The sequence below is a fragment of the Chiloscyllium punctatum genome, chromosome 27 (assembly GCF_047496795.1).
Source record: "Chiloscyllium punctatum isolate Juve2018m chromosome 27, sChiPun1.3, whole genome shotgun sequence".
Taxonomy (NCBI): Eukaryota; Metazoa; Chordata; class Chondrichthyes; order Orectolobiformes; family Hemiscylliidae; genus Chiloscyllium; species Chiloscyllium punctatum.
Window position 1 is genome coordinate 49,696,370 of NC_092765.1, and position 24,277 is coordinate 49,720,646.

Below are 24,277 nucleotides of genomic sequence, written 5' to 3' on the forward strand. Positions count from 1 at the left end.
CAGGGCATTGGGTGTGGATAATGGGGACGCCCCCGGATAAAGGATACAGGTAAGGGGCGGCTGTAGTTTGTGGGGTTCTCTGGCCCCGTGTCTGCTGTTGCAGACTGATGCCCACAGTCTGCCCCTCGGCTACGGTCAGGGTGGTGACTACCTAGTTTGGGTCTTCATGTGAGTGAGCAGGCTGAGCCCCAGTCATGGGGCAGACATATGCAATAAAGGAACGTCTGTAATTTTGGGTGACTTTAATTGACATTTAGATTGGGTGAATCAAACTATTGACCATACCACGGAGAAGGAATTCCTAAAGTACGTACAGGATGGTTTCTGGACCAATACATCGAGGAACCAGCTAGAGTACAGGCCATCTTAGACTGGTTATAACGCAATGAGAAAGGAACAAATATAGAGTCATAGAGATGTACAGCATGGAAACAGACCCTTCGGTCCAACCTGTCCATGCTGACCAGATATCCCAACCCAATCTAGTCCTACCTGCCAGCACCTGGCCCATATCCCTCCAAACCCTTCCTACTCATATACCATCCAAATGCCTCTTAAATGTTGCAATTGTACCAGCCTCATACCACTTCCCCTGGCAGCTCATTCCAATTGGTAAAGTAGTTGCGAGAGACTGTTTGGTGAATGAATGACCATAATATTAAAAATCACACAACACCAGGTTATAGTCTAGCAAGTTTATTTGGAAGCACTAGCTTTCGGAGCACTGCTCCTTCATCAGGTAGTTGTGATGAAGGAGCAGTGCTCTGAAAGCTAGTGCTTCCAAGTAAACCTGTTGGACTATAACCTGGTGTTATGTGATATTTAACTTTAACACCCCAGTCCAGTACCTGCTCCTCCACATCATGGTGACCATAATATAATAGACTTGTTCAGAAATGGAGTTCAATGTGGGTAAGTGTGAAGTGATTTACTTTGGTATGAGTAACAAAAAGATGGGGTACTGGGCTAATGGTCGGATACTTGGTAGTGTGGATGAGCAAAGGGATCTTGGTGTCCATGTACACAGATCTCTGAAAGTTGCCACCCAGGTAAATAGTGCGGTAAGAAGGCATATGGCATACTGGCTTTTATTGGTAGAGGAATTGAGTTCCAGAGTCCTGAGGTCATGTTGCAGTTGTATAAGACTCTGGTGTGGCCGCATCTGGAGTATTGTGTGTAGTTTTGGTCGCCATACTATAGGAAGGATGTGGAGGCATTGGAACGAGTGCAGAGGAGGTTTACCAGGATGTTGCCTGGTATGGTAGGAAGATCGTATGAGGAAAGGCTGAGGCATTTGGGGCTGTTTTCATTGGAGAAAAGAAGGTTTAGGGGTGACTTGATAGAGGTGTACAAGATGATTAGGGGTTTAGATAGGGTTGACCATGAGAACCTTTTTCCACGTATGGAGTCAGCTATTACGAGGGGGCATAGCTTTAAATTAAGGGGTGGTAGGTATAGGAGAGATGTTAGGGGTAGATTCTTTACTCAGCGAGTCGTGAGTTCATGGAATGCCCTGCCAGTAGCAGTGGTGGACTCTCCCTCTTTATGGGCATTTAAACGGGCATTGGATAGGCATATGGAGGATAGTGGGCTAGTGTAGGTTAGGTGGGCTTGGATCGGCGCAACATCGAGGGCCAAAGGGCCTGTACTGTGCTATATGTTTCTATGTTGTAGTGTGATTTGAACAGGCTGGGTGTGTGGGCAAATGCATGGCAGATGAAGTATAATGTGGATGAAGTATAATGGGAGGTTATCCAATTTGGTAGCAAAAAAAAGGCAGATTCTTATTTCAATGGTTGTAAATTGAGAGGGGAATGTTCAATGTCACCTGGGTGGCCTTGTGTACCAGTTGCTGAAGCTAAGCACAGATGTGCCACAGGTATTATGTCTTGCTGCAATTGTACAGGGCATTGCTGAGGCCACACGTGGAATTATTGTGTGCAGTTTTTTGGTTTCCTTATCTGAGGAAGGATGTTCTTGCAATTGAGGATGTACAGCAAAGGTTTACCAGACTGATTCCTGGGATGATAGAGTCGAGATCAGGGTGGTGCTGGAAAAGCACAGCAGGTCAAGCAGCATCCGAAGAGCAGGAAAATCGACGTTTCAGGCAAAAGCCCTTCATCAGGTCTGTATAAGGAGACAATGAGTCAATTAGGATTGTATTTGTTGGATTTTAGAAGAATGAGGGGGGACTTCATTGATTCCTATAAAATTCTAATAGGACTAGGCAGGTTAAGAGTAGGAAGGATGTTCCTAATGGTTGGAGAGTCCAGAACCAGGTATGATAGTTTAAGGACACAGGTAAACATTTAAGGACCGAGATGAGAAATTTCCTCACCCAAAGAATGGTTAATCTGTGTAATTTGCTGCCACAGAAAGTGGTTGAGGTCAGACATTGTGTTTTCAAGAAGGAGGTAGATATAGCTTATGTAGTTAAAGGGATGTGGGGGAAGGATGGGATTAGGATATTGAACTCAATGATCAATCCTATTGAATGATTGCACAATTTCAAGGAGTCGAAATGGCCCACTCCACAGCTCTTATCTTCTATGTTTCTATATTTCATTAAATGGCCCGTTGACTCAACATTTCCCTAAAAATAACTGCAAACTAGATATGGGATAGGAGGGGAAAATCCATGTCAAATTTCATCCTTTACTCTTCCAATCATACACAGTGGGCCTTCACCCCTCCCAACACCACATCCCAAGACAGTATCTTTTTTGTACTGACAACTCTATTGCTGATAACATCCTGATTGATTGATCTTTTAAATAACCTGCAGATTCACCAAATCAGGCTAGATATATTCAGGAAATATCTTCAGATGACGTCCCAGACTCCAGACTTCTCCAGACTCCTGTCATTGGTCTGCTGACATGTCAATCATAACTGTGCCAGGCTTTCCCGTCACTTTTCAATGGGGAGCAGGTTTGACTTTTGAAAATGTGGTGGCCACCCAAAGCTTGATGGTCCATTCAGAACAGGGTTTGCAAGTTATTAATGTCCATGCTGCCATGATTCATATCCCTTCCTGAAATGCTGGCCATTTTAGAATTCAGAAAACTCTCAAACTATGCACAATGTTCCGACCATTTTGTAGATTTCCCTCAAAGCATGTGAAAATGGCTTCAAGAAGAACATCCTCCTGCTATTGCAACTGGAGAGTGTGACAGGGGCGTTGCTGGTGGAATTTATTACTGAGACAGTGTATGTGGGAGGGTGTGGATGATAAATGCTCTTACTTTACGACTTGCAGATGTGATAAAGTACTACTGCACAGGGACAGGCCCTTCGATCTAAACTGGTCCATACTGACCAAAATGTCCATCTACGCTAACCCCATTTCCCTGCACTTAATCCCTCCTATATCCTTCTCAACCTTTCCTATCCATGTATTTATCCGTGTGCCTTTTAAATATTGTTAATGTACCCGCCTCAACCACTTCCGCTCGCAGCTCATTCCATCTGCGTACCATCCTCCGTGTAAAAAAAGTTGCCCAGCACTGACCCTTGAGGCACTCCACTAGTCACAGGCCTCTCATACATGCATCCTTCCATTATTACTCTCTGCTTCCTACAGCTCCCCCTGAATTCCATGTCTTTGTTGGCAAATTCTCATTGCCATTATTAGATAGCTGGAATGATGCTTTTTAAAAAATTCATTGAGGGGATGTGAGCATCACTGGGAGGGCCAATGTTTCTTGTCCAATTCTAGTTGCTGTTAAGGTGATGGTGAGCGGCCTTTGTGAACCACTACTGTCCATGCACTGTGGAAACTCCTATAATGGTTTTGGAGAAGGTATTCCATGATTTTGATCAAGCAACACTGAGGGAATGGTGATATATTTCCAAATCAGTGTATGGCATGGAAGGGAACTTGCTGATGGTGTTACCATGTACCTGTTGTCCCTGTCCTGGATGATAGTGATTGTGAGTTTGGAAAGAACTGTAGAAGGAGCTTTGGTGAATTTCTGCAGTGGATCATGTAGATGGTATGCACTGCTGGTAATGAACGTCAGTGGTAGAGGGAATGGATGTTAGTAGATGTGGTCCCAATCAAGCTCTGTTGCTAGATGGTATCAAGCTTTTTAAGTGTTGTTGGAGCTGCACCCATCCAGGCAAGTGGAGAGTATTCCATCGCACTCCTGACTTGTAAATGGTAGACAGGCTTTGGGGAGCCAGGAAATGAATTACTCGCTGCAGATTGTGAGCTTCTGATCTCTTATAGTCACTGTATGACAGGGGATAAACCCCTCTGCTCATTTAAACCCAACACACAGAGAAGCTCAACTCGTGCCGTAATCTGTTACATTTTGAGAGGCAAAGAACTATCCCAGATTTCACTATTTAAAGTAAAAATTAACAATTTTAGTTTTTAAGTTCAACAGAGAACCACTATTTACAACTCCTTTCTCCTAAACCTACCTTTTACCTCCCACTCTACAATACTAGTCCGATAAAAAAAAAACCCAGATTAAGACTTTTTGAAAAATACTGTTTCAAAACCAGTCAGCTTTGTAGATTTCTCTAGGTCAGCTTTGGTCTTCTGCTGCAGAGATTTCTTATGGGCAGGTACCTTTCAGAGAGCTATTCGGCTAGTAGTCTATACTTGTTGGTTTTCTTTTAAATTAGATTAGATTCTCTACAGTATGGAAACAAGCCCTTCAGTCCAACGAGTCCACACTGACCCTTCGAAGAGTAATCCACCCAGACCCATTTTCCCTCTTGACTAATGCGCCTAACACTTTAGGCAATTTTAGCATGGCTAATTCACCTGACCTGCACATCTTTGGACTGTGGGAGGAAGCTGGAGCACCCGGAGGAAACCCATGCAGACACATGGAGAATGTGCAAACTCCACACAGTTGCCCGAGGGTGGAATTGAACCCAGGTCCCTGGTGCTGTGAGGCAACATTACTAACCACTGAGCCACCATGCCACCCAGTTCTCCCCCTAACTCTTCAAAATGTCCGGTTTGATAACAACATCAGATCATTTCATTGGTTTGATGTCATCAAAACACTAAATTCAAATACGATTGGATTCTGGTATCTGGGCCATAATTTAAACTGATTGCCCGAATTTGAATTTGTCTTTGTTCCATGGCAACACAACTCCAGTTATTTGTTTTAACCAAGTGTTACATTTTTACCTTGTTCAGCATTCTGTTCTTTTGGACAGTCGTTGCTAGCTTCCTCTCTCTTTTAAAGGTACAGTGCACACCGATATCTTCATAACAATACTGCAAGTGCAGTTGAGTTATTGGTCAATGATTTTGATATTGGGGATTTAACAATGGCAGTGCCATTGAATGTCAACATGTGGTTAGATTCTCTCTTGGTGGATATGGGTATTTCCTGGCATCTCTGGGGTGTGAGTATCACTTGTCAGCACATTCCTCGATTATTATCAAGGTCTTTTTTGTATTTGAACATGGAATGCTTCACTATCTGAGGCATCATGAATGGTGCAGTCCCCACGTCTGACCTTAGGTTGGAGGGAAGATAATTGATGAAGCAGCTGAAGGTGGTTGGGCCTGGGACACAACTTTGAGGATCTCCTGCAGAGATGTTCTGAGGCTGAGATGTCTCACCTCTGACAACCACAACCATTTTTTTGTGCCAGGTGTGACTTCAACCAGTGGAGAGCTTCTCAATTCCCATTGACTCTACTCGGGTTCCTTGATGCCACATTTGAGAGTATCAACACAAAAGGGTAAAGTGGTAAAGGTGTACAGCATTCTTGCCTTCATCAGCCGAGGCTGATCTGTTTGGCTTGTCCTATAATAGTAGTGTTGTCCCAGTCAAACTCATGTTGCTCGTCATCTGCGTGTGTGGCTACTAAGACTACTACGACCACTAGGACTCATAACAGCACACAAACCAACAGACAACTCTCAGACAACAACTCACCGGGACAAAGGACCCGATACCCAGCATGAGCAAAACCAATGTAGTGTACAAATTCCCATGCAAGGACTGCACAAAACACTACATAGGACAAACAGGAAGACAGCTAATGATCTGCATCCATGAACACCAACTAGCCACGAAACGACACGACCAGCTATCCTTAGTAGCCACACACACAGATGACAAGCAACATGAGTTCGACTGGGACAACACTACTATTATAGGACAAGCCAAATAGAGAACAGCCAGGGAATTCCTGGAGGCATGGCACTTATCCACAGATTCAATCAATAAGCACATCGACCTGGACCCAATATACCGGCCACTGCAGCGGACAGCTGGAACTGACTACCGGAAGTGGCAGATTCAAGCCACTACAAATGGCGGAGGAAAGATCACAGAAGTGCTTCACAGGAGGCTCCCAAACACTGAGGATGTCACCTAGACAGGGGACGAAACGTCTGCAACACAAATTCCCAGCTCAGCGAACAGAACCACAACAACGAGCACCCGAGCTACAAATCTTCTCACAGTTGATAAATAATGTTGCAGCTATACAACACATTACTTAGGGTGTGTTTGGTTTATTGTGGTCAGTTCTGGTTCCTACACTAAAGGATGTGATGGCTTTGGAGAGGGTGCAAAAGAGGTTTAGCAGGATGTTGCTTGGGTTGGAGTGAATTAGCTATAAGGAGTGGTTGGACAAACTTGGATTGTTTTCGCGAGAGTGTTGGAAGTTGGAGTGGCAACCTGATAGAATTGTATAAAAATTATGAGAGGCATGAAGAGGGTGGATAGTTGGGAGTCTTTTTCCAAGGATGAAAACATCAAATACTATGAGCATAAGGTTTCAGGTGAGAGGAGAAAAGTTTAAAGGAGATGTGCAAGGCAAGTTTGTTTTATACAGAGGGTAGTAGGTGCCTGGAGTATGCTGCCATTGGAGGCAGCAGAAGCAGATAGGATAGCAATATTTAAGAGGAATTTAGACAGACACGTAAAAGGCAAGGAATAAAGGGATAAGTTTAGAATGGCATCATGGTAGCCACAGGCATGGTTAGCCAAAGACACATTTCTGTGCTGGATGGTTCTCTGTTAAACATTGTCTTGCTGCCAGGTCTGTCACTCTCACTTCCCTCTGGAATTCAGCTCTTTTGTCTGTGTTTGAATCAAGGTTGTAATGAGGCAGTATCTGTCAGTGATTATCAAATTGGCCCTAAAACCCATCCAACCCCAGATGTCTTGGAACCTGTGTTTTTACAGCCTCCTGAGAAAACACCAAAGACAAGGTAACTTGTTAGGAGTACAATCGTACCTGACAGGAAACATCCTCAATGTCTGTTGTGTCAAGGCCCTGAAGAATTATAGATGATTCAATGTGATCACCTCTGTCTCCCAGTCTTTCAGAAACATGTGATCAAGGTAAGAAAATTAGGGAGTAAAGGAGCTGTGTCAGCATGTGGATCTGTCTCAGGATGGTGCCTAGTAGAGTATCAGCATTTTAGTTATTCTGATTAAATGTATTCTTGGAAAATACCCTTCATAATGCATAGAAGGGAGGGACAACTCAGTCTGTGATTTCAATCAAGTTCCACAGACGGGGGAGTACAACATTGGACTCAAACATAACCCTTCCTGATGAAGGACTTATGTCCGAAACATTGATTTTGCTGTTCCTTGGATGCTGCTTGACCTGCTTTTCTAGCAATACACTCTCGACTCAAACATAAGCATGCAAGAATAAACAAATAAATACAACGTTGTTTCTTTACAGCCGCTAGCTCACTTGTATTTGATGATTTGTCGCTTGATGGCAGGATTCATCAAAGAGTGATTGCAAGTGTCTGGAGGGATTTTATATTTTAATTGGATTCACATCATAATCAACAAAAAGGAGCAGGAGAGCAAAAATGATGCCATATTCACGTTGTACTGTGGGGACCTGCACACCATGGCTAAACTTCTATCCAACCTTTCCTGACAATAAAAAACAAGTGAGAACCAATCTGAATATTGGAAGTTAAGAGAAATAAAGTTAACAATTGAACTGTATGAAAATAGACATAAAAAGGCTATTCAAAGGTCCTCTATAGGTATATAGACAGTTAAAAGAAAGCAGTGAGCCAATTAGAGACTAAAAAGGGGATTGAGGCATGCAGCGAGACAACGAATGAGAGTCTGAATAATTGCTTTGCCTCTGGGATTATCAAGGAAAAAATATTCTGCAGAAGTCACAGTGACGAGGAGACAGTAGCAATACTAGGTGGCTAAAGATAAAGATGTGGTATTGGAAAAGTGGCTACGCTTCATGTTGATAAATCACCAGGATTGGATGAGTTGCATCTGAATGTGGAACTTGCAGAGGTACTATCTGTAATTTTCCCACCCTCCTTAGATGAGGAATCGTTCAAATAAAAGGTTAGCAACAGGCTATTAAGTTCAGCCTTAGTAGTGGAAAAGCTTTTATCGGGGATAACATTAAGAGTCACTAGAACAATTGCATGTTGAGAAAACTAGCATACATTTGTTTGGGGCAAATTGTGTTTAGTAATTTTGAGTTCTTATTAAAATTAGGTAACAGAATTAATGAGGTTAATGTGGTTGATTAACTTCTGAAGATATTTGATAAAGTGCCACTTAATAGGATTGTGAACAAAGCTGAAGTCCATGGAATAGCAGAGATGGCAGCAGGATTCTGAAGTTGAGTGACAGGGAACCGAGGATAATGGTGAATGGCTGTTTTCAGGAAGTTGCCTCGTTGCCTAATTTTACTATTAAGACTACCATTTCAGTCTATATTACTGACCTTGTCTTGGGGGTGCAGAGCACTTTTTCAGAATTTGGAGGTGACTCAAAACCTGGAATATTGTGAACCATGAGAAGGACTGATAAGAGACATAGGCTGGTGGAATGCGTTGACAAGAGATGGTAAAACCTAAATTAGAAGAGGTGCACAATTGAAGGAGTAGGTGATTTTAAAGAGGAGCAGAGGACCTGGATCGAAATCAGTGAAGGTGGCAGGAAGGTTGAGAAAGTGGTTGATTAGAAATATGGGATCTGGCCTTTACAATGAACTCATGGAGTGGAAACAAAACAAGAAAGTTACCCTTGAGAAACACAGGTTCAATCTGAACTGGAACTTTTGTATCCAATTCTCTGCACCACGTTTTCAGAGGACATGAATTAACTGGAGCGAATGTAGAAAATATAAATGAGAGGGAGCCTGGGGATGAGAGACTTCAGTTACCTGGATAGATTGGAGAAGCTGGGGCTGAAGTCTTGAGAGAGGGGCAAGTGGAGAGAAGATTTGATAAAATCCTGAGGGGTGTGGACTAAGTTGATAGGGATATACTATTCCAATTGACCAGGGGGGTTAAAGATCCAGAGGATACTGATTTAAGGTGATTGGCAAAACGACTAAAAGTAACAAGATGAAAAACATTGCTGGTTTGACCTGGAATGCACTGCCCAAGTGTGTGATGGAGGCAGGATCTATGTGTGTTTGAAAAGAGAACTGGATGATTATCTGAAGACAGTCGATTTGCTGGGTAGGGGAATGGTACCAATTGAATTGATCTTGCACAGTGCTGGCACAGACCCAACGGGCCAAATGGCCTCCTGTTCTGCAACCATTCCATGATCACAAAACACTGAAGAGAAGCAAATTGAAGGTGACAGGTCTAAGTAAATGGTGCCAGTGCAAGGTCTGAGCCCAGTGTCAGCATGGGATCATCTGCAAGCGACAGTAAAACATTGTCTTTTACAAAAGGTCCGTTTTATTGGCTGGTGCTCCAGTACAATGTGAGGTAAACACACGCTCTTTACAGTTGCACAAGATTTAAAACACAATAAATAAAATGATCTAATGAAGTTAATCAGCAGGGTTTATTTCAGTTTTGGTGTATGGATCTGTGTTTACCAGTGGCTTCAAATATCTTCTTCATTCAGAAGGGCCAATTGGTCACATGTAGGAGAGTAACCTACTGATTAAGGCCATTACCACAGGGACTTCATCCTGGCATTTTGCTGCTTGATTCATGGACCAGTATTTTCTTCTGTGCCAATTCTCAATAACATAAACTGTACATTTACAGTGAGGGAGACTATGAGTAAATTCACTGATGGTTGTTCACTGCTCCTCAAGGGACCTTCTTTGTGTTGATGAGACAGGGAAGACGGGATTAAAAAGATACAACAATAGTGTAAAACTTAGAACGTTGCTCAACCACCTACTCCAAGAGAGATGGCCCCGAGCGCGCTGCTCCAAATCAAAGTTAAAAGAACACCAAAATTACTGGCACTGTCCAGCTAGCCAACCAGCAACCAAAACCTGCCACACACCAACACGACTGAGCCATTATCTCAGTATTCAGATGGGTGCAGATACCCTTTGATTCCAGACTGTCCTGGAGACTACAGATTGAGCAGATATCGGAGTTGAGTGGTATCCTTGCGTAGGGTGGCTGTGATGTTACTCCCTCCCTCTTCCCATTGTATGGATTCTGGGAACCCAAAAGTGTGTGTGGACAACAAAGGCAACAGCAGCACCCTGTCAGACATCAGACAACCTATCACCATTCAACTACAGTTCTTGAAGAAGGTATGATGTAAAAACAACAGGACTGTCTGCAACATGAATGTCCCATTACTCTTACAGATGCAGATTGACCTGCTGCCTACTTTAGATTTCCAGCAATCATTTCCTTTGGAATCCTCTCAGAGCTGCCATGCACAGTTCTTGGTGCCCGAGTAAAATGTGGTTGACTGAACCAAAAGGACCTGAGGCCAGCTGCAGATATGGAATCACTAGATGGCAGTCTGAAGTGAGCAGATGAGTGATGTGAGAGAGCGTATCCACAATGGTCTGGGTCTCAGTGTTGGATCAGACCATAGCACAAGGTGGCCCCTTTAATAACACATTTAATCCAGTAAAGAATACATTGAAAAAGAACTTCATTACATTACAAACACAGAGACAGACTGCTGCACTATTTAACTTTATACAAGGGAGTGACAAAACTCAGTATTAACATTCCCGAATAGTTGATCTTATTTACTTTAGAACAATCATCATAGTAAAATGTTTGGAACCAATGTACATAAATTCAATCTTTGCTCAAATAAACATGCCAATGCAGAATCTGTTGTTTTAAATTCTTTGAACTTCTGTATAATCTGAAAAGCAGTAACTCTTTATCTTTTTCATTTCTTTGTGTGTTTCATTTTTTTTAAAAAAGCACCAAATATTTGAAATCAGTTCATTCTTCAAGCGAACTCCTTCTGTTGTATTTGTTCACCTCCTTCCCTCCTGTGCCGTGCATGCGGCTCTCCATGGTCCATTTGGCCGCATGCCTTTTGTTCCTTGTGGTCAGTTCAAGGCCCCTTGTAGTCCGGCCCACCACCAGAGGCCAGGTATGCAGAGGCCCCTAAGCAAGCGGCAGCCTCACAGAATCCGGGGATACCAGGGGGTCCAGGCAAACCAGGGCGGCCAGGCTGTCCTGACACACCAGGCACTCCCTGTTCACCATCCCTACCACTTATACTCCGTCCAGGCATTCCTGGGGGTCCTGTCAAATAAACACAGAGCTTGTACTTAACAAACAACTTCCATAACTCTGGGATATATTTCTCAGTAATTGGATCTCAGGGATAATTAAAGGCAAGGAAGCTGGAGTGAGGTTTGATCCTGTGCATTCACAGGCTCCCAGTTATGTATAAAATATTTCCAAAGATGTTACAAACCCTGTCAGTATATATTGTGGGCGGCACGGTGGCACAGTGGTTAGCACTGCTGCCTCACAGCGCCAGAGACCCGGGTTCAATTCCCGCCTCAGGCGACTGACTGTGTGGAGTTTGCACGTTCTCCCCGTGTCTGCGTGGGTTTCCTCCGGGTGCTCCGGTTTCCTCCCACAGTCCAAAAATGTGCAGGTCAGGTGAATTGGCCATGCTAAATTGCCCGTAGTGTTAGGTAAGGTGTAGATGTAGGGGTATGGGTGGGTTGCGCTTCGGCGGGGCGGTGTGGACTTGTTGGGCCAAAGGGCCTGTTTCCACACTGTAAGTAATCTAATCTAAATATTAATAGGACTAGTCAAATATGTTTCTGGAGGACCCTCTAAGTTAACCATTTGTCAACCCTCAGTAATTAAGCGATTCTAACACATTCTGATCATTTTAATCCTTGAACCATCAGTTTCTGTTCCTTTCCCATTTGGGGGTTGACCATCCATTGCTCCCAGCGCTGTTTGAGACAGTTCCATGTAGCAAGCTTATTTCATTTAGCACCTTCACCACTGGACAGTAGATGGTCAGCAGTGTGGTGGGAACACCACAGCTTTCCTTCCAAGTCACAAATCATCCTGGAGATGGATCACCACAACTTCATTACCATTGGAGCAAAATCTTGTGATTACCTATTTAACACCAAGTGGGAACATTTTTACAACAGGAACTGCAGCCGCTCAAATTGACTCATGACCACCTTCATACCAAAGTTAATAACTGACAATAAATCCATCCTTGTCAAGAGTCATAGAATCATAGAGTCTGACGAGTCTTACAGTATGGAAACAGAGCCTTCAATCTGACCAGTCCATGCCAAAAATAATTCCAAACTAAACTAGTCCCCCCATCTGCTCCTAGCCCATACCCCTCCAATCTTTTCCTATTTATGTACTCATCCAAATGTCTTTAAAATGTTACAACTGTATCCATATTCACCACTTCCTCAGGAAGTTCATTCCACACATGAACCATCCCCGTGTAAAACAAGTGCCCCCATGATGTTTTAGAATCTCTCTTCTCTCACCTTAAATCGGTGTGCCCTAGCTTGCAATCCCCCATCCTTGGTAAAAGACAACTACCATTCTCTATCTATCATACTCAACCTCTCAATGTCACCTCTCAACATTCTATGCTCCAGTGAAAAATGTCCAAGCCTATCCAGCCTTTCTTAATAACTCAAGCCTTCCAAACGCAGCAACATCCTGGTTAATCTCTTCTAAACACTCTCCAGCATAATAATATCCTTTCATAATAGGGTGACCAGAACTGGACACATTACTCCAGAAGAGGCCTCACGTCCTGTACAATCTCAATGCGATTTCCTAACTCTTATCCTCAAAAGGACTGAGCAGTGAAGGCAAGCATGCCAAAAGTCTTTTTAACCACCCTGTCTATGTGATGTAAACTTCAAAGAATTATGTACCTGAACCTCTAGGTCCTTCTGTTCTACAGCCCTACCCATGGCCTACTATCAACTGTGTAAGTCCTACCAGGGCAGTCAGGCTGTCCTGGCACACCAGGCACTCCCTGTTTACCATCCCTACCACTTATACTCCGTCTGGGCATTCCTGAGGGTCCTGTCAATTAAATACAGAGCTTATTTGTCGTACCAAAATGCAATACCTTGCATTTATCCACATTGAACTCCATCTGCCGTTTTCCAGCCCATTGACCCATTTGATCAAGGTCCCTTTGTAGTCTTAGAAAACCTTCTTCACTGTCTACTGTGCCACCAATTTTGGTGTCACCTACAAACTTACTAAACATGTCTTCTATATTCTCATCCAAATCATTTATGCGAATGATAAATAAAAGAGGACCCAGAACCAATCCCTGTGGAACACCACTGGTCACATGCCTCCAGTCCGAAAAAAAACAAGCTTCCACCATCACACTCTGATCCATCTGCAGCTGCTTCATCAGTAACCATTCCTACCCCACCCACCACCTCACCTTCCATCATAACGTCAGATGTTCGCTGATGATTGTACAATGTTCAGCATCAATCACGACTTCTCAGATACTAAAGCAGCCCAAGGTCATACACAGTAGGATCTAAGTAACTTCAGGATTGTATTAAGAAATTGCAATCAACATTCATGCCCGATAAATGCTAAGCAATGACCATTGTTAATAAGAGAGAATCTTACCATTGTGTTTTGACATTTAATAACATTACTATCACTGAATATATGTTCTGAAAGTTACCATTGACCAGATCTCAATGTCCACCATCTACAAGACACAGGACAAGAGTGTGATGGAATACTTTCCACTTGCCTGCATGACTGTAGCTCTACAACCCGAGAAATCAATACTATCCATGACAAAGCAGTTACTTGATCGGCATCACATTGAAACATTCACTCCCTCCACCACTGACTCAGAGGCAGTAGTGTTAACACCATCCACAAGATGTGTTGTAGAAACTTACCAAGGCATCTCTGATATCAAGGAGAAATCAAGAGTAATGGGGATAGAGCAGTAAAGTAGATGTGAGAAGTGAAGGGGCTGAAGGACCTACTACTGTGCCTATTTCTTATGGTCTTATGATGGCCACTTTCAAACCCATGAGCAGTATGATCTAGAAGGGCAAGGGTAGCAGATAAACAAAAACCCTCTAAATCTCCTTCCACACCAGATACCATCCTGACAGAGTTATATGTTTGTTCCTTTGCTGTTGCTGAGCTAAAATCAAGGAATTCCTTTATTAACAACAATGTGGTATCCCTACAACAAAAGGGCTACTGGCTCGAGAAGGCAGATCATCTTCTCCAGGATAATTAAGGATGGCTAATAAATGCTAGCCGAGCCAGTGATGTCCACATCCCATGAATACATACTAACAAAAAAAAATTTAAAAGCATTGTTGAAAAATGAGGTGCACTGTGCAAGTTTTTGCCTTGCACACATCAGGACAGAATTGCAAGAAGACCAGATTCAATAGTGGTAAAAATCCATGCTGCCTGCTGGAAGGTGCTGATTGATCAGGAGTTGTCTCTGATTGATAGAGATATTTCCAGCAGAATGCATCAGGAAACTGTTAGGTGCGAAGCTTTCTTCAGCTCTCTTTAAATTAGTCAGCAGAGGTGGTGGTGGTTTTGTGGCAAATGTCCTTGGAGCAGTAATGCAGAGGACCAGACTACTGTTCTGGGACATGGGTTCAAATCTCATCATGACAGCTGGGAGGAATTTAAATTCAGTTACATCAATCAATCTGCAGTAAAAGCTCATCTCAGTGTTGGAAGCTATCACTGAACATCCTAAAAAAAAAATTAATCTGATTCACTAATGTCCACTGTGGGCGGCACGGTGGCTCAGTGGTTAGCACTGCTGCCTTACAGCACCAGGGACCCGAGTTTAATTCCAGCCTCGGGTGACTGTGTGTGGAGTTTGTACATTCTCCCCTTGTCTGTGTGGGGTTTCCACAAGGTGCTCTGGTTTCCTCCCACAATCCAAAGATGTGCAGGTTAGGGTGAATTGGCCATGCTAAATTGTCCATAGTGTTCAGGGATGTGTAGATTAGGTGTATTGGTCAGGGGTAAGTAAATGTAGACCAATAGGGTCTGGATGGTTACTCTTCGGAGGGTCGGTGTGGATTTGAGCCAAAGGGCTTGTTGCCATACTGTAGGGATTCGATCAATATCTTGCCAATGTAGCTCAAGACTAGGATACAATGGAATTTCTTCTCTCAGAGAGGAGTAAATATTTAGAATTCTCTATCCAAAGACGTGTAGAGGCTAGATCACTGAAAATACTCAGAGGAGAAAGATTTTTGAAATTTAGAGAGAGCAACAAACAGCTGGCACAAAAGAGGAGTTAAGGCCTGGAACTCCTTTCTTTTCTCTATGTCCTTATTGAGGCCCATTCCGATGTGGATGTCTTTTATCTACCATCTGAAATGGCCGAGCAAGCCCATTCATATCAAGGGCAACTAAAAGCAATCTCGAGAAGATTCACTTGGCTGACACCAGGTATAGTTGGACTCTATTAAGCGGAGAGGATGAGTCTGAAGAATGAGATACAACCTTAATGAATCATACCAGATTCTTAGAGGAATGTGTGACTCCTTATTCTGAAATTAAGATAGCGATGAGGTGGAACTACCTTTCTCAGAGGGTTGTGAATCTGTGGGATTCTTTGCCACAGATGGCTGCTTAGGCTGGTCATCAAGTTTACTCAAGGCTGAGACAGAGACAGATTTTTAATTCGAAAGGGAATCTGGAGTTATAGAGAAAAGGTAGGAAAGTGGACTTGAGGAATATCAGATCAGCCAGGATCTCTTTGAATGGTAGAACTGACTCAATGTGTTGAATCGCCTACTTCTGCTCCTACATTTAAGATGATTGGCTAATCAATCCATTTTTTACAGCATTGGTTTCAGGAAGAAACATTGGGCATGACACTGGGAGAATTCTTCCAGCAAATTATACATATTTCAGACCGACCATTGGTGAGCAATGGAATTGGAAATATTAAATTCAACTATTCTTCCCAAAAAGACTTTTTTAGCACCCTTTATAACCACAGGTATTTTAACGCACTTTACAGCCAATGACAAACTTTTAAAGTGTAATCACTGTTGTAGGAAATGCAGCAACCAATTCTTTAAAAAAAACTCCTGAAATGCAATGCAATAATGACAGGACAATTTAATTGACTGAGGAATAAACTGTCATCAATTGGCCAAGACACTAGGCATAATTCCTCTTCAAAACAGTGCTGTGGAGGAGTGGAAGAGTACTTTTATGTCCACCTGAGATTGTGGAAGTGTCCTTGGTCTCATCTGAAACACAGCGTCTCCAACTCTTAGTCAGCACTGGACTGCCAGTGCTCAAGACCTAGAGTGGGTTTTTAATGCAGGAACCTTTGGACTCTGAGGCAACAGTACTCCTAACCAAGTCATAGCTAACAGTGAAGAAGGAAAAAATAAATACCCTAAAAGGGTCATTCTTTTTTGTGCAATCAGACAACTACTGAGGAGTAAACTTTATTCCCTGTGTGACCAGAAGCGAACAGAGACTAACTCTGGAGTTTGCCCATTACTCACGCTAAAAGAAAAAAAAAGCATGGAGGAAATTAGATGTTTCTTCAAAATAATTTTGAACTTCGCAGACAGGATTTACTGAAAAAGATGCTTGCCTTTATATCGCAACTTTTATTAGTATGGCATGTCCCAAACATCTACACAGCCAATGTATAGTCAAATCACTTGTAACAATTGTAAGGCCGTTGAAGAAAAAACACTTGAGGTACACGTCTAAAAGAAATGAAAATCAAGGACCTTGCATCAAGTTTTTAAAACGTTGATCAGATCCAGTCAGAGTGATAAAGGAGCACTGGAGAAGGTACAAGAAAGTTTCACAACAACGATATCAGAACTGAGAGGATAGAACAACCAGGAGAGAATAGATGTTTGAGAAGTTGAGTATCACTGAGAAAAGACATTTTGTTAAAGCTTTTCATCTTGCACTCATCAGGATAATTTACAAGAACACCAAATCAAAGCAAAAAAATTATAGTGCATGAGAAGAGAAGAGAAGTGCTGATTGGTTGGCAACTAAGCTTATGGAGAATGTTCCATCAATTCTGATTAGCAGTTAACTTTCAGGCTTCATTTAAATTGTCAATCAGGCACATTAATATCCTGACCTGTCAAAGCCACTCTGAGGAAAAGAGCTCAGAGTATATGTCAACTATGTTGTTCCATTGAAAAGGCAGTGTGTGTCTATGCTTTTTTTAAATCTATGAGAAGCAGGGTCCTCTTTATTGGCACATATAGCTTTCCACAGACAAAACTGCATGCCCAAATGACAATGCTAAATTGGTTGGCAGTGTAATTCGTTGCATGTTCATGATTATCCAGCAAATGTTGTCCAAATGTAGAATCACACCTAATATTAGACACTGTATTGCACGTTTTGCAAGTGTAACCTATTTCTATAGTCAATATCTCACTTACTGCAAACAGTCAAAAGGAGATTTTTTTGATATGATCCGCCAGTCTTTGAGACATACAGTCTACATACCTGGCATCACACCAGCACTGAAATTCATATACCGTATTCCTCATCTGTGTGACAGAAGGACATTTTGACTCTATGGCAGCATCCTGAATTGTCAAACACTAAGCATGCTTCTTTGTATAGCAGGAGAAAGTGAGGACTGCAGATGCTGGAGATCATAGCTGAAAATGTGTTGCTGGAAAACGCAGGTCAGGCAGCATCCAAGGAGCAGGAGAATCGACGTTTCGGGCATGAGCCCTTCTTCAGGAATGAGGAAAGTGTGCCAAGCAGGCTAAGATAAAAGGTAGGGAGGAGGGACTTGGGGGAGGGGCGTTGGAAATGCGAAAGGTGGAACGAGGTTAAGGTGAGGGTGATAGGCCGGAGTGGGGGTGGGGACGGAGAGGTCAGGAAGAAGATTGCAGGTTAGGAAGGTGGTGCTGAGTTCAAGGGTTGGGACTGAGACAAGGTGGGGGGAGGGGAAATGAGGAAACTGGAGAAATCGGAGTTCATCCCTTGTGGTTGGAGGGTTCCTAGGTGGAAGATGAGGCGCTCTTCCTCCAGCCGTCGTGTTGCTATGATCTGGCGATGGAGGAGTCCTTGGCGGAGTGGGAGGGGGAGTTGAAGCGTTGAGCCACGGAGTGGTTGGGTTGGTTGGTTGGTCCAGGTGTCCCAGAGGTGTTCTCTGAAACGCAAGTAGGCGGCCTGTCTCCCCAATATAGAGGAGGCCACATCGGGTGCAGTAAATGATGTGTGTGGAGGTGCAGGTGAATTTGTGGCGGATATGGAAGGATCCCTTGGGGCCTTGGAGGGAAGTTGGGGGGGGGAGGGGGTAGGTGTGGATGAAAGTTTTGCTTTTCTTGCGGTTGCAGGGGAAGGTGCCGGGAGTGGAGGTTCGGTTGGTGGGGGGTGTGGACCTGACGAGGGAGTCATGGAGGGAGTGGTCTTTTCGGAATGCTGATAGGGGAGGGGAGGGAAATATATCCCTGGTGGTGGGGTCCGTTTGGAGGTGGCGGAAATGACGACGGATGATACGATGTATATGGGAGGTTGGTGGGGTGGTAGGTGAGGATGAGTGGGGTTCTGTTCTGATGGCGATTGGAGGGGTGGGACTCAAGGGCAGAGGAGCGGGAAGTGGAGGAATCTGTAATCTTCTTCCACTTCCCACTACTCCGCCCTTGAGCCTCACCCCTCCAATCGCCACCAGAACAGAACCCCATTCATCCTCACTTACCACCCCACCAACCTCCATATACATCGTATCATCCGTCGTCATTTCCGCCACCTCCAAACGGACCCCACCACCAGAGATATATTTCCCTCCCCTCCCCTATCAGCGTTCCAAAAAGACCACTCCCTCCATGACTCCCTCGTCAGGTCCACATCCCCCACCAACCCAACCTCCACTCCCGGCACCTTCCCCTGCACGCAACCGCAAGAAATGCAAAACTTGTGCCCACACCTCCCTCTTTACTTCCATCCAAGGCCCCAAGGGATCCTTCCATATCCGCCACAAATTCACCTGCACCTCCACACACATCATTTACTGCATCCGCTGCACCCGATGTGGCCTCCTCTATTTTGGGGAGACAGGCCGCCTACTTGCGGAACGTTTCAGAGAACACCTCTGGGACACCCAGACCAACCAACCTAACCACCCCGTGGCTCAACACTTCAACTCCCCCTCCCACTCCACCAAGGACATGCAGGTCCTTGGACTCCTCCATCGCCAGACCACAGCAACACGACGGCTGGAGGAAGAGCACCTCAACTTCCGCCTAGGAACCCTCCAACCACAAGGGATGAACTCAGATTTCTCCAGTTTCCTCATTTCCCCTCCCCCCACCTTGTCTCAGTCCCAACCCTTGAACTCAGCACCACCTTCCTAACCTGCAATTTTCTTCCTGACCTCTCCGCCCCCGCCCCCACCCCCACTCCGGCCTATCACCCTCACCTTGACCTCGTTCCACCTATCGCATTTCCAACGCCCCTCCCCCAAGTCCCTCCTCCCTACCTTTTATCTTAGCCTGCTTGGCACAGCCTCCTCATTCCTGAAGAAGGGCTCATGCCCGAAACGTCGATTCTCCTGCTCCTTGGATGCTGCCTGACCTGCTGAGTTTTCCAGGAACACATTTTCTTCTTTGTATAGTAACAAAGTGAAACAGCTACCTCCACCTTTTGTTAAAACCTTTGAGGTATCTTACTGTTCCATGGTGATCTGAGGTAGACTGTGCAATTTTCAGGACCAATGGTGACCACCTTGGGCCATTTTATGAGTTTGCATAATATACTGTGAGAAATGGTATGATCAAATTATCCAGTGTCCTGCAGGATGGCTTTGACAGGTCCTTATTCAGTACCATGTTTGGGGGTGAACAAATGGATCTGACTCTATTTATAAAGTTGCCAATCAAGTCATTTGTATAGTGTGTGGAACTGTAGGAGTACACTGCGTGCATTGACTAGTGAAGGTTTGCAGTGAACAGTAGCATGGAGCCCCCTGGTTGATTTTCCAACCAGTAAAAGCATCTCATTTGATTTTCCATGTCAAACATGAATCTGACTGCAGCATGGAGCCCATTCAGACTAGTAAGGAAATTCTTTGTTACCGATTCAAACTTTAAAAAGTTTCATCGACATGTTGGAAATAAGCAAGGGTTAGGAGATGAAGCATCATTCCAATGAAGACAGATTGGCATCCCTTTGAATTGGCATGTTTGTGAGATGTTCTGATGAGTGCAAGATGAAAAGTTTTGACAATATGTGTCTTTTCCAGCAGCTTCCAGAAAGCCTTAAAAGATTGGAGCTTCTTCCTCTAGAAAAAAAGCTGAGGGGTGAAAATAAAGAATGCAGGTATTAGGGTTAGGGTTAGGGAGGAATGTCCACTTGAGGGAACTCCAAAACCAAGACGGATAATATAACGGTCAGTTAATAAAAAAAAAGAGGAATTCAGAAGAAATCTCTTTACCCTGTGGAATGTCAAACTTATTCCCACAAGGAGAGTTCAACTAAATAAGGTAGCAGCACTTAAGGGGAATGTGGATAAACATGAGAGAGGAACCAAAAGGAAATGCTAACACAATGAGTGGAAGAGAGCTTTATATAGAACATAAACCACCAGCACAGTCTAATCACCAGCACAGTCTAATCAGACTGTGCCTGTCTTCTGTGTTGGAGATTCCTGGTGCCTGCACAGTTAGACCTGTCTGAACTTGTCTAAGCTGGTCCAAGTCTGTCTTTACCTGTCTGTACCTGTGTCTACTTTTTATACTTGCCTTTACCTCTTGGTATCTGTTGTAATCTGTTTACATCTATTTCTAACAGTTTGTTCCTGTCTATAAATTTTCATATTTGTTTGTACCTGTCTGTAAACCATCTAATACTGTTTTTATGGGCTTCTCTCTGTCTTCACATGTTTCTACTTGTTTATAGCTGTTTTGATTTGTCTTAACATGGTTATACCTATGCTTAAAAGCAAAATACTTCAGATGCTGGAAATCTGAAATAAAAGCAGGAAGTGTTGGTGAAACCCAGTTCTGAAGGATCTTGGATTTGAAGCATTAACTCTGTTTCTCTACCATCAGATGTTGACAGACCTCTGCATTCCTCCTGCAGTTCCTGTTTTTATGCTTGTGTTTACCTGTTCATACCTGGCCCTACCTGTACATACTAGGTTAGATATATCATTACTTGTTTAGACCTGCCTTTGCTTGCCTGCACCTGTCAGTCCTTGTCATTACCTGCCTGTGCCTGCCTTCACCTGCTTGTACCTTTATTTACCTGTCTGTGCTTGCCTTTACCTGTCTGAACCTTTATTTACCTGTCTGTTTGTTGCTCTCTTTACCTATTTGTACCTGTCTTTACCTGTCTGTACTTTTATTTCCTTGTCTATTCCTGTCTTTAACGATCTGTCCATATCTTTACTTGCCTGGACCATTCTTTATAAATATCGAGGTGGGTGGTGGGGCTGGGTGAAAGATGGCGATAGGTGGTGATTGTGATTCGTCAGTGGAAAGGGTGGAACAGATAGGTGGTAAGGAAGATGGACAGATTAGGTCAGGTCAAAGGGCGGGATGGAGAGGGAGGGCTGGATCTGAAATGAGGTGTGGGGTGTGGAGTAGGGAGATTTGGAAACTGGTGAATTCTATGTTAAGGCTATATGGTTGTAAGCTCCCAAGGCAGAAGATGAGGTGTTCTTCCTCCAATTTGCATTTGGCTGTATTTTGACAGTGGAGGAGGCCCAGAATGGACATGTCATCAGGGGAGTGGGAGGGGGAGTTGAAATGGCTGGAAAGTGGGGTTGATTGGAGCGTTTGGTAGGTGAACCCCTGCTTGTCTTGAATGATTCTTTGGGATTTTGGATGAGATAAGAGAAGAGGTGTGGGGGCAGGTATGGGGGGGGGGGGGGGGGGAGGGGAAGAGAGATGGGGGGGGGGAAAGAGAGGCGGGGGGGGAAAGAGAGGTGGGGGGGGGAAAGAGGTGTGTGTGGGGGGGGGAAAAAGAGGTGTGGGGGGGGGAAAAAGAGGTGTGTGTGGGGGGGGGAAAAAGAGGTGTGTGTGGGGGGGGGGGGAGAAAGAGGTGTGTGAGGGGGAAAGAGGTGGGTGGGGGGTTGAGGGGTCTGGGGTTGAGGTGTGAGGGGAGGTGTTGCACCTCCTGCGGCCACAGGGAAATGTGCCAAATGTGGCGGAGAGGATGGTGGGGAGTGTGAACCTAATGAGGGAGTTGCCTGTCTTCACCTGTCTGTCACTGTCCTTTCCAGTCTGTCCCTGTTTGTACCTATATTTGATGCCTGTACCTGTCTTTACCTGTTTCCACTTTATTTATTTACGCTCTATGTATTTCTCAGCCTCCTTGCCCCTCCCCAGTCTGGTCCTTCTTTGAGACGTTGACTGACCTGCCCCTCTGATGCATGACCTGCTGCGTTTTTCTCAGCTCCACACTTTATCGACTCTGACTTTCCAGCATCAGCAGTCCTGTTCCGACCTTTTTAATACCTGTCCTTACCTTTTATATACCTGTCCTTACCTCTTTCTACTTGTCTTTATCTGTTTATATCTATTCTAACTGTTTGTTTCTGTCTATGAATTTTTATTTGTGTTTGTACCTGTCATAACTATCTACTGTCATCTTTATGGGCTTCTGCCAGTCGTCACATGTTTATATTTGTTTTGAATTGTTTATAGCAGTTTTTATTTGTCTTAAAAGTAAAATACTTCAGATGCTGGAAATCTGAAATAAAAGTAGAAAGCGTTGGTGAAACCCAGTTCTGAAGAAGGGTCATCTTGGATTTGAAGCATTAACTCTGTTTCTCTACCATCAGATGTTGTCAGACCTGCTGCGTTCCTCTTGCATTTCCTGCTTTTATACTTGTGTTTACCTGTTCATACCTGGCTCTAGGTTAGATATATCATTATCTGTTTAGACCCGTTTTTGCTTGCCTATGCCTGTTTGTAGTTGTCTTTACCTATCTGTCCCTGTCTGTACTGGTCTGCACCTGTCTGCACCTGTCTGCACCTGTCTTTACCATTGTCTGACCAGGTTTTCACCTGCTTGGATCTGTCTTGACCTTTACCTGTCTGGATCTGTTTCTACCCATCTTTCCTTGTCACAGTCTGTATTTACCTACCTTTACCCGTTTGGACCCATCTTTACCTGTCTGTACCCATATATACCTTCCTGAATTCCTGAAGAAGGGCGTATGCCTGAAACGTCGATTCTCCTGCTCCTTGGATGCTGCCTGGCCTGCTGTGTTTTTCGAACACCACATTTTTCAACTCTGGTACTCCAGCATCTGCAGTCCTCACTTTCTCCTATACCCATATATACCTGCATATACCTGTCTGTACCCGTATATACCTGTTTGTACCTGTCTGTGCCCGTATATACCTGTCTGTACCCATATATATCTGTCCTTACCCATATATACCTGTCTGTACCCATATATACCTGTTACTAGCTGTATACACCTGTCTGTACCTGCATGTACTGTCTGTATCTGTATCTAGGTAAAAACAATGACCGCAGATGCTGAAAATCAAATACTGGATTAGTGGTGCTGGAAGAGCACAGCAGTTCAGGCAGCATCCAATGAGCAGCGAAATCAACGTTTCGGGCAAAAGCCCCTTCATTCCTGATGAAGGGCTTTTGCCCGAAACGTTGATTTCGCTGCTCATTGGATGCTGCCTGAACTGCTGTGCTCTTCCAGCACCACTAATCCTGTATCTGTATCTACCTGTCTCTACTTGTATGTACCTGTCTGTACCCATTTGTAGCTGTATATACCAGTTTGTACCTGTATATACCTACATGTACCTGTATATATATGTCTGTACCCATATATACCTGTCTGCACCTGTATCCAGTTGTATGTACCCATTTGTATCTGTATTTACCTGCATGTACCTGTCTGTACCTATATATACCTGTTTGGGAACATATAAACATACAGATTAGGAGCGGAGGTAGGCCATCTGATCTCTTAGGCACACTCCACTATTCAATAAATCATGGTTAGTCTTCATTCCTATCCATGCTGATAAACCTCACTTCTTGTGAACCTAAGAAAGCTGCAGGGAGATTTAC

At 43.9% G+C, this 24,277-nt stretch overlaps 1 protein-coding gene across 1 annotated transcript in view; it reads right to left on the bottom strand.

The window, feature by feature from the left end:
* Positions 1 to 9,665: 9,665 nt before the first annotated feature.
* The window catches only part of col9a2 (procollagen, type IX, alpha 2), a 213,495-nt gene continuing 198,883 nt past the window's right edge, over positions 9,666 to 24,277 (bottom strand). The window contains exon 32 of the mRNA XM_072548624.1: positions 9,666 to 11,479. Within this exon, the coding sequence (XP_072404725.1) occupies positions 11,286 to 11,479 (194 nt within the window). The 3' untranslated portion in view covers positions 9,666 to 11,285. The remainder of the gene's footprint in view (positions 11,480 to 24,277) is intronic.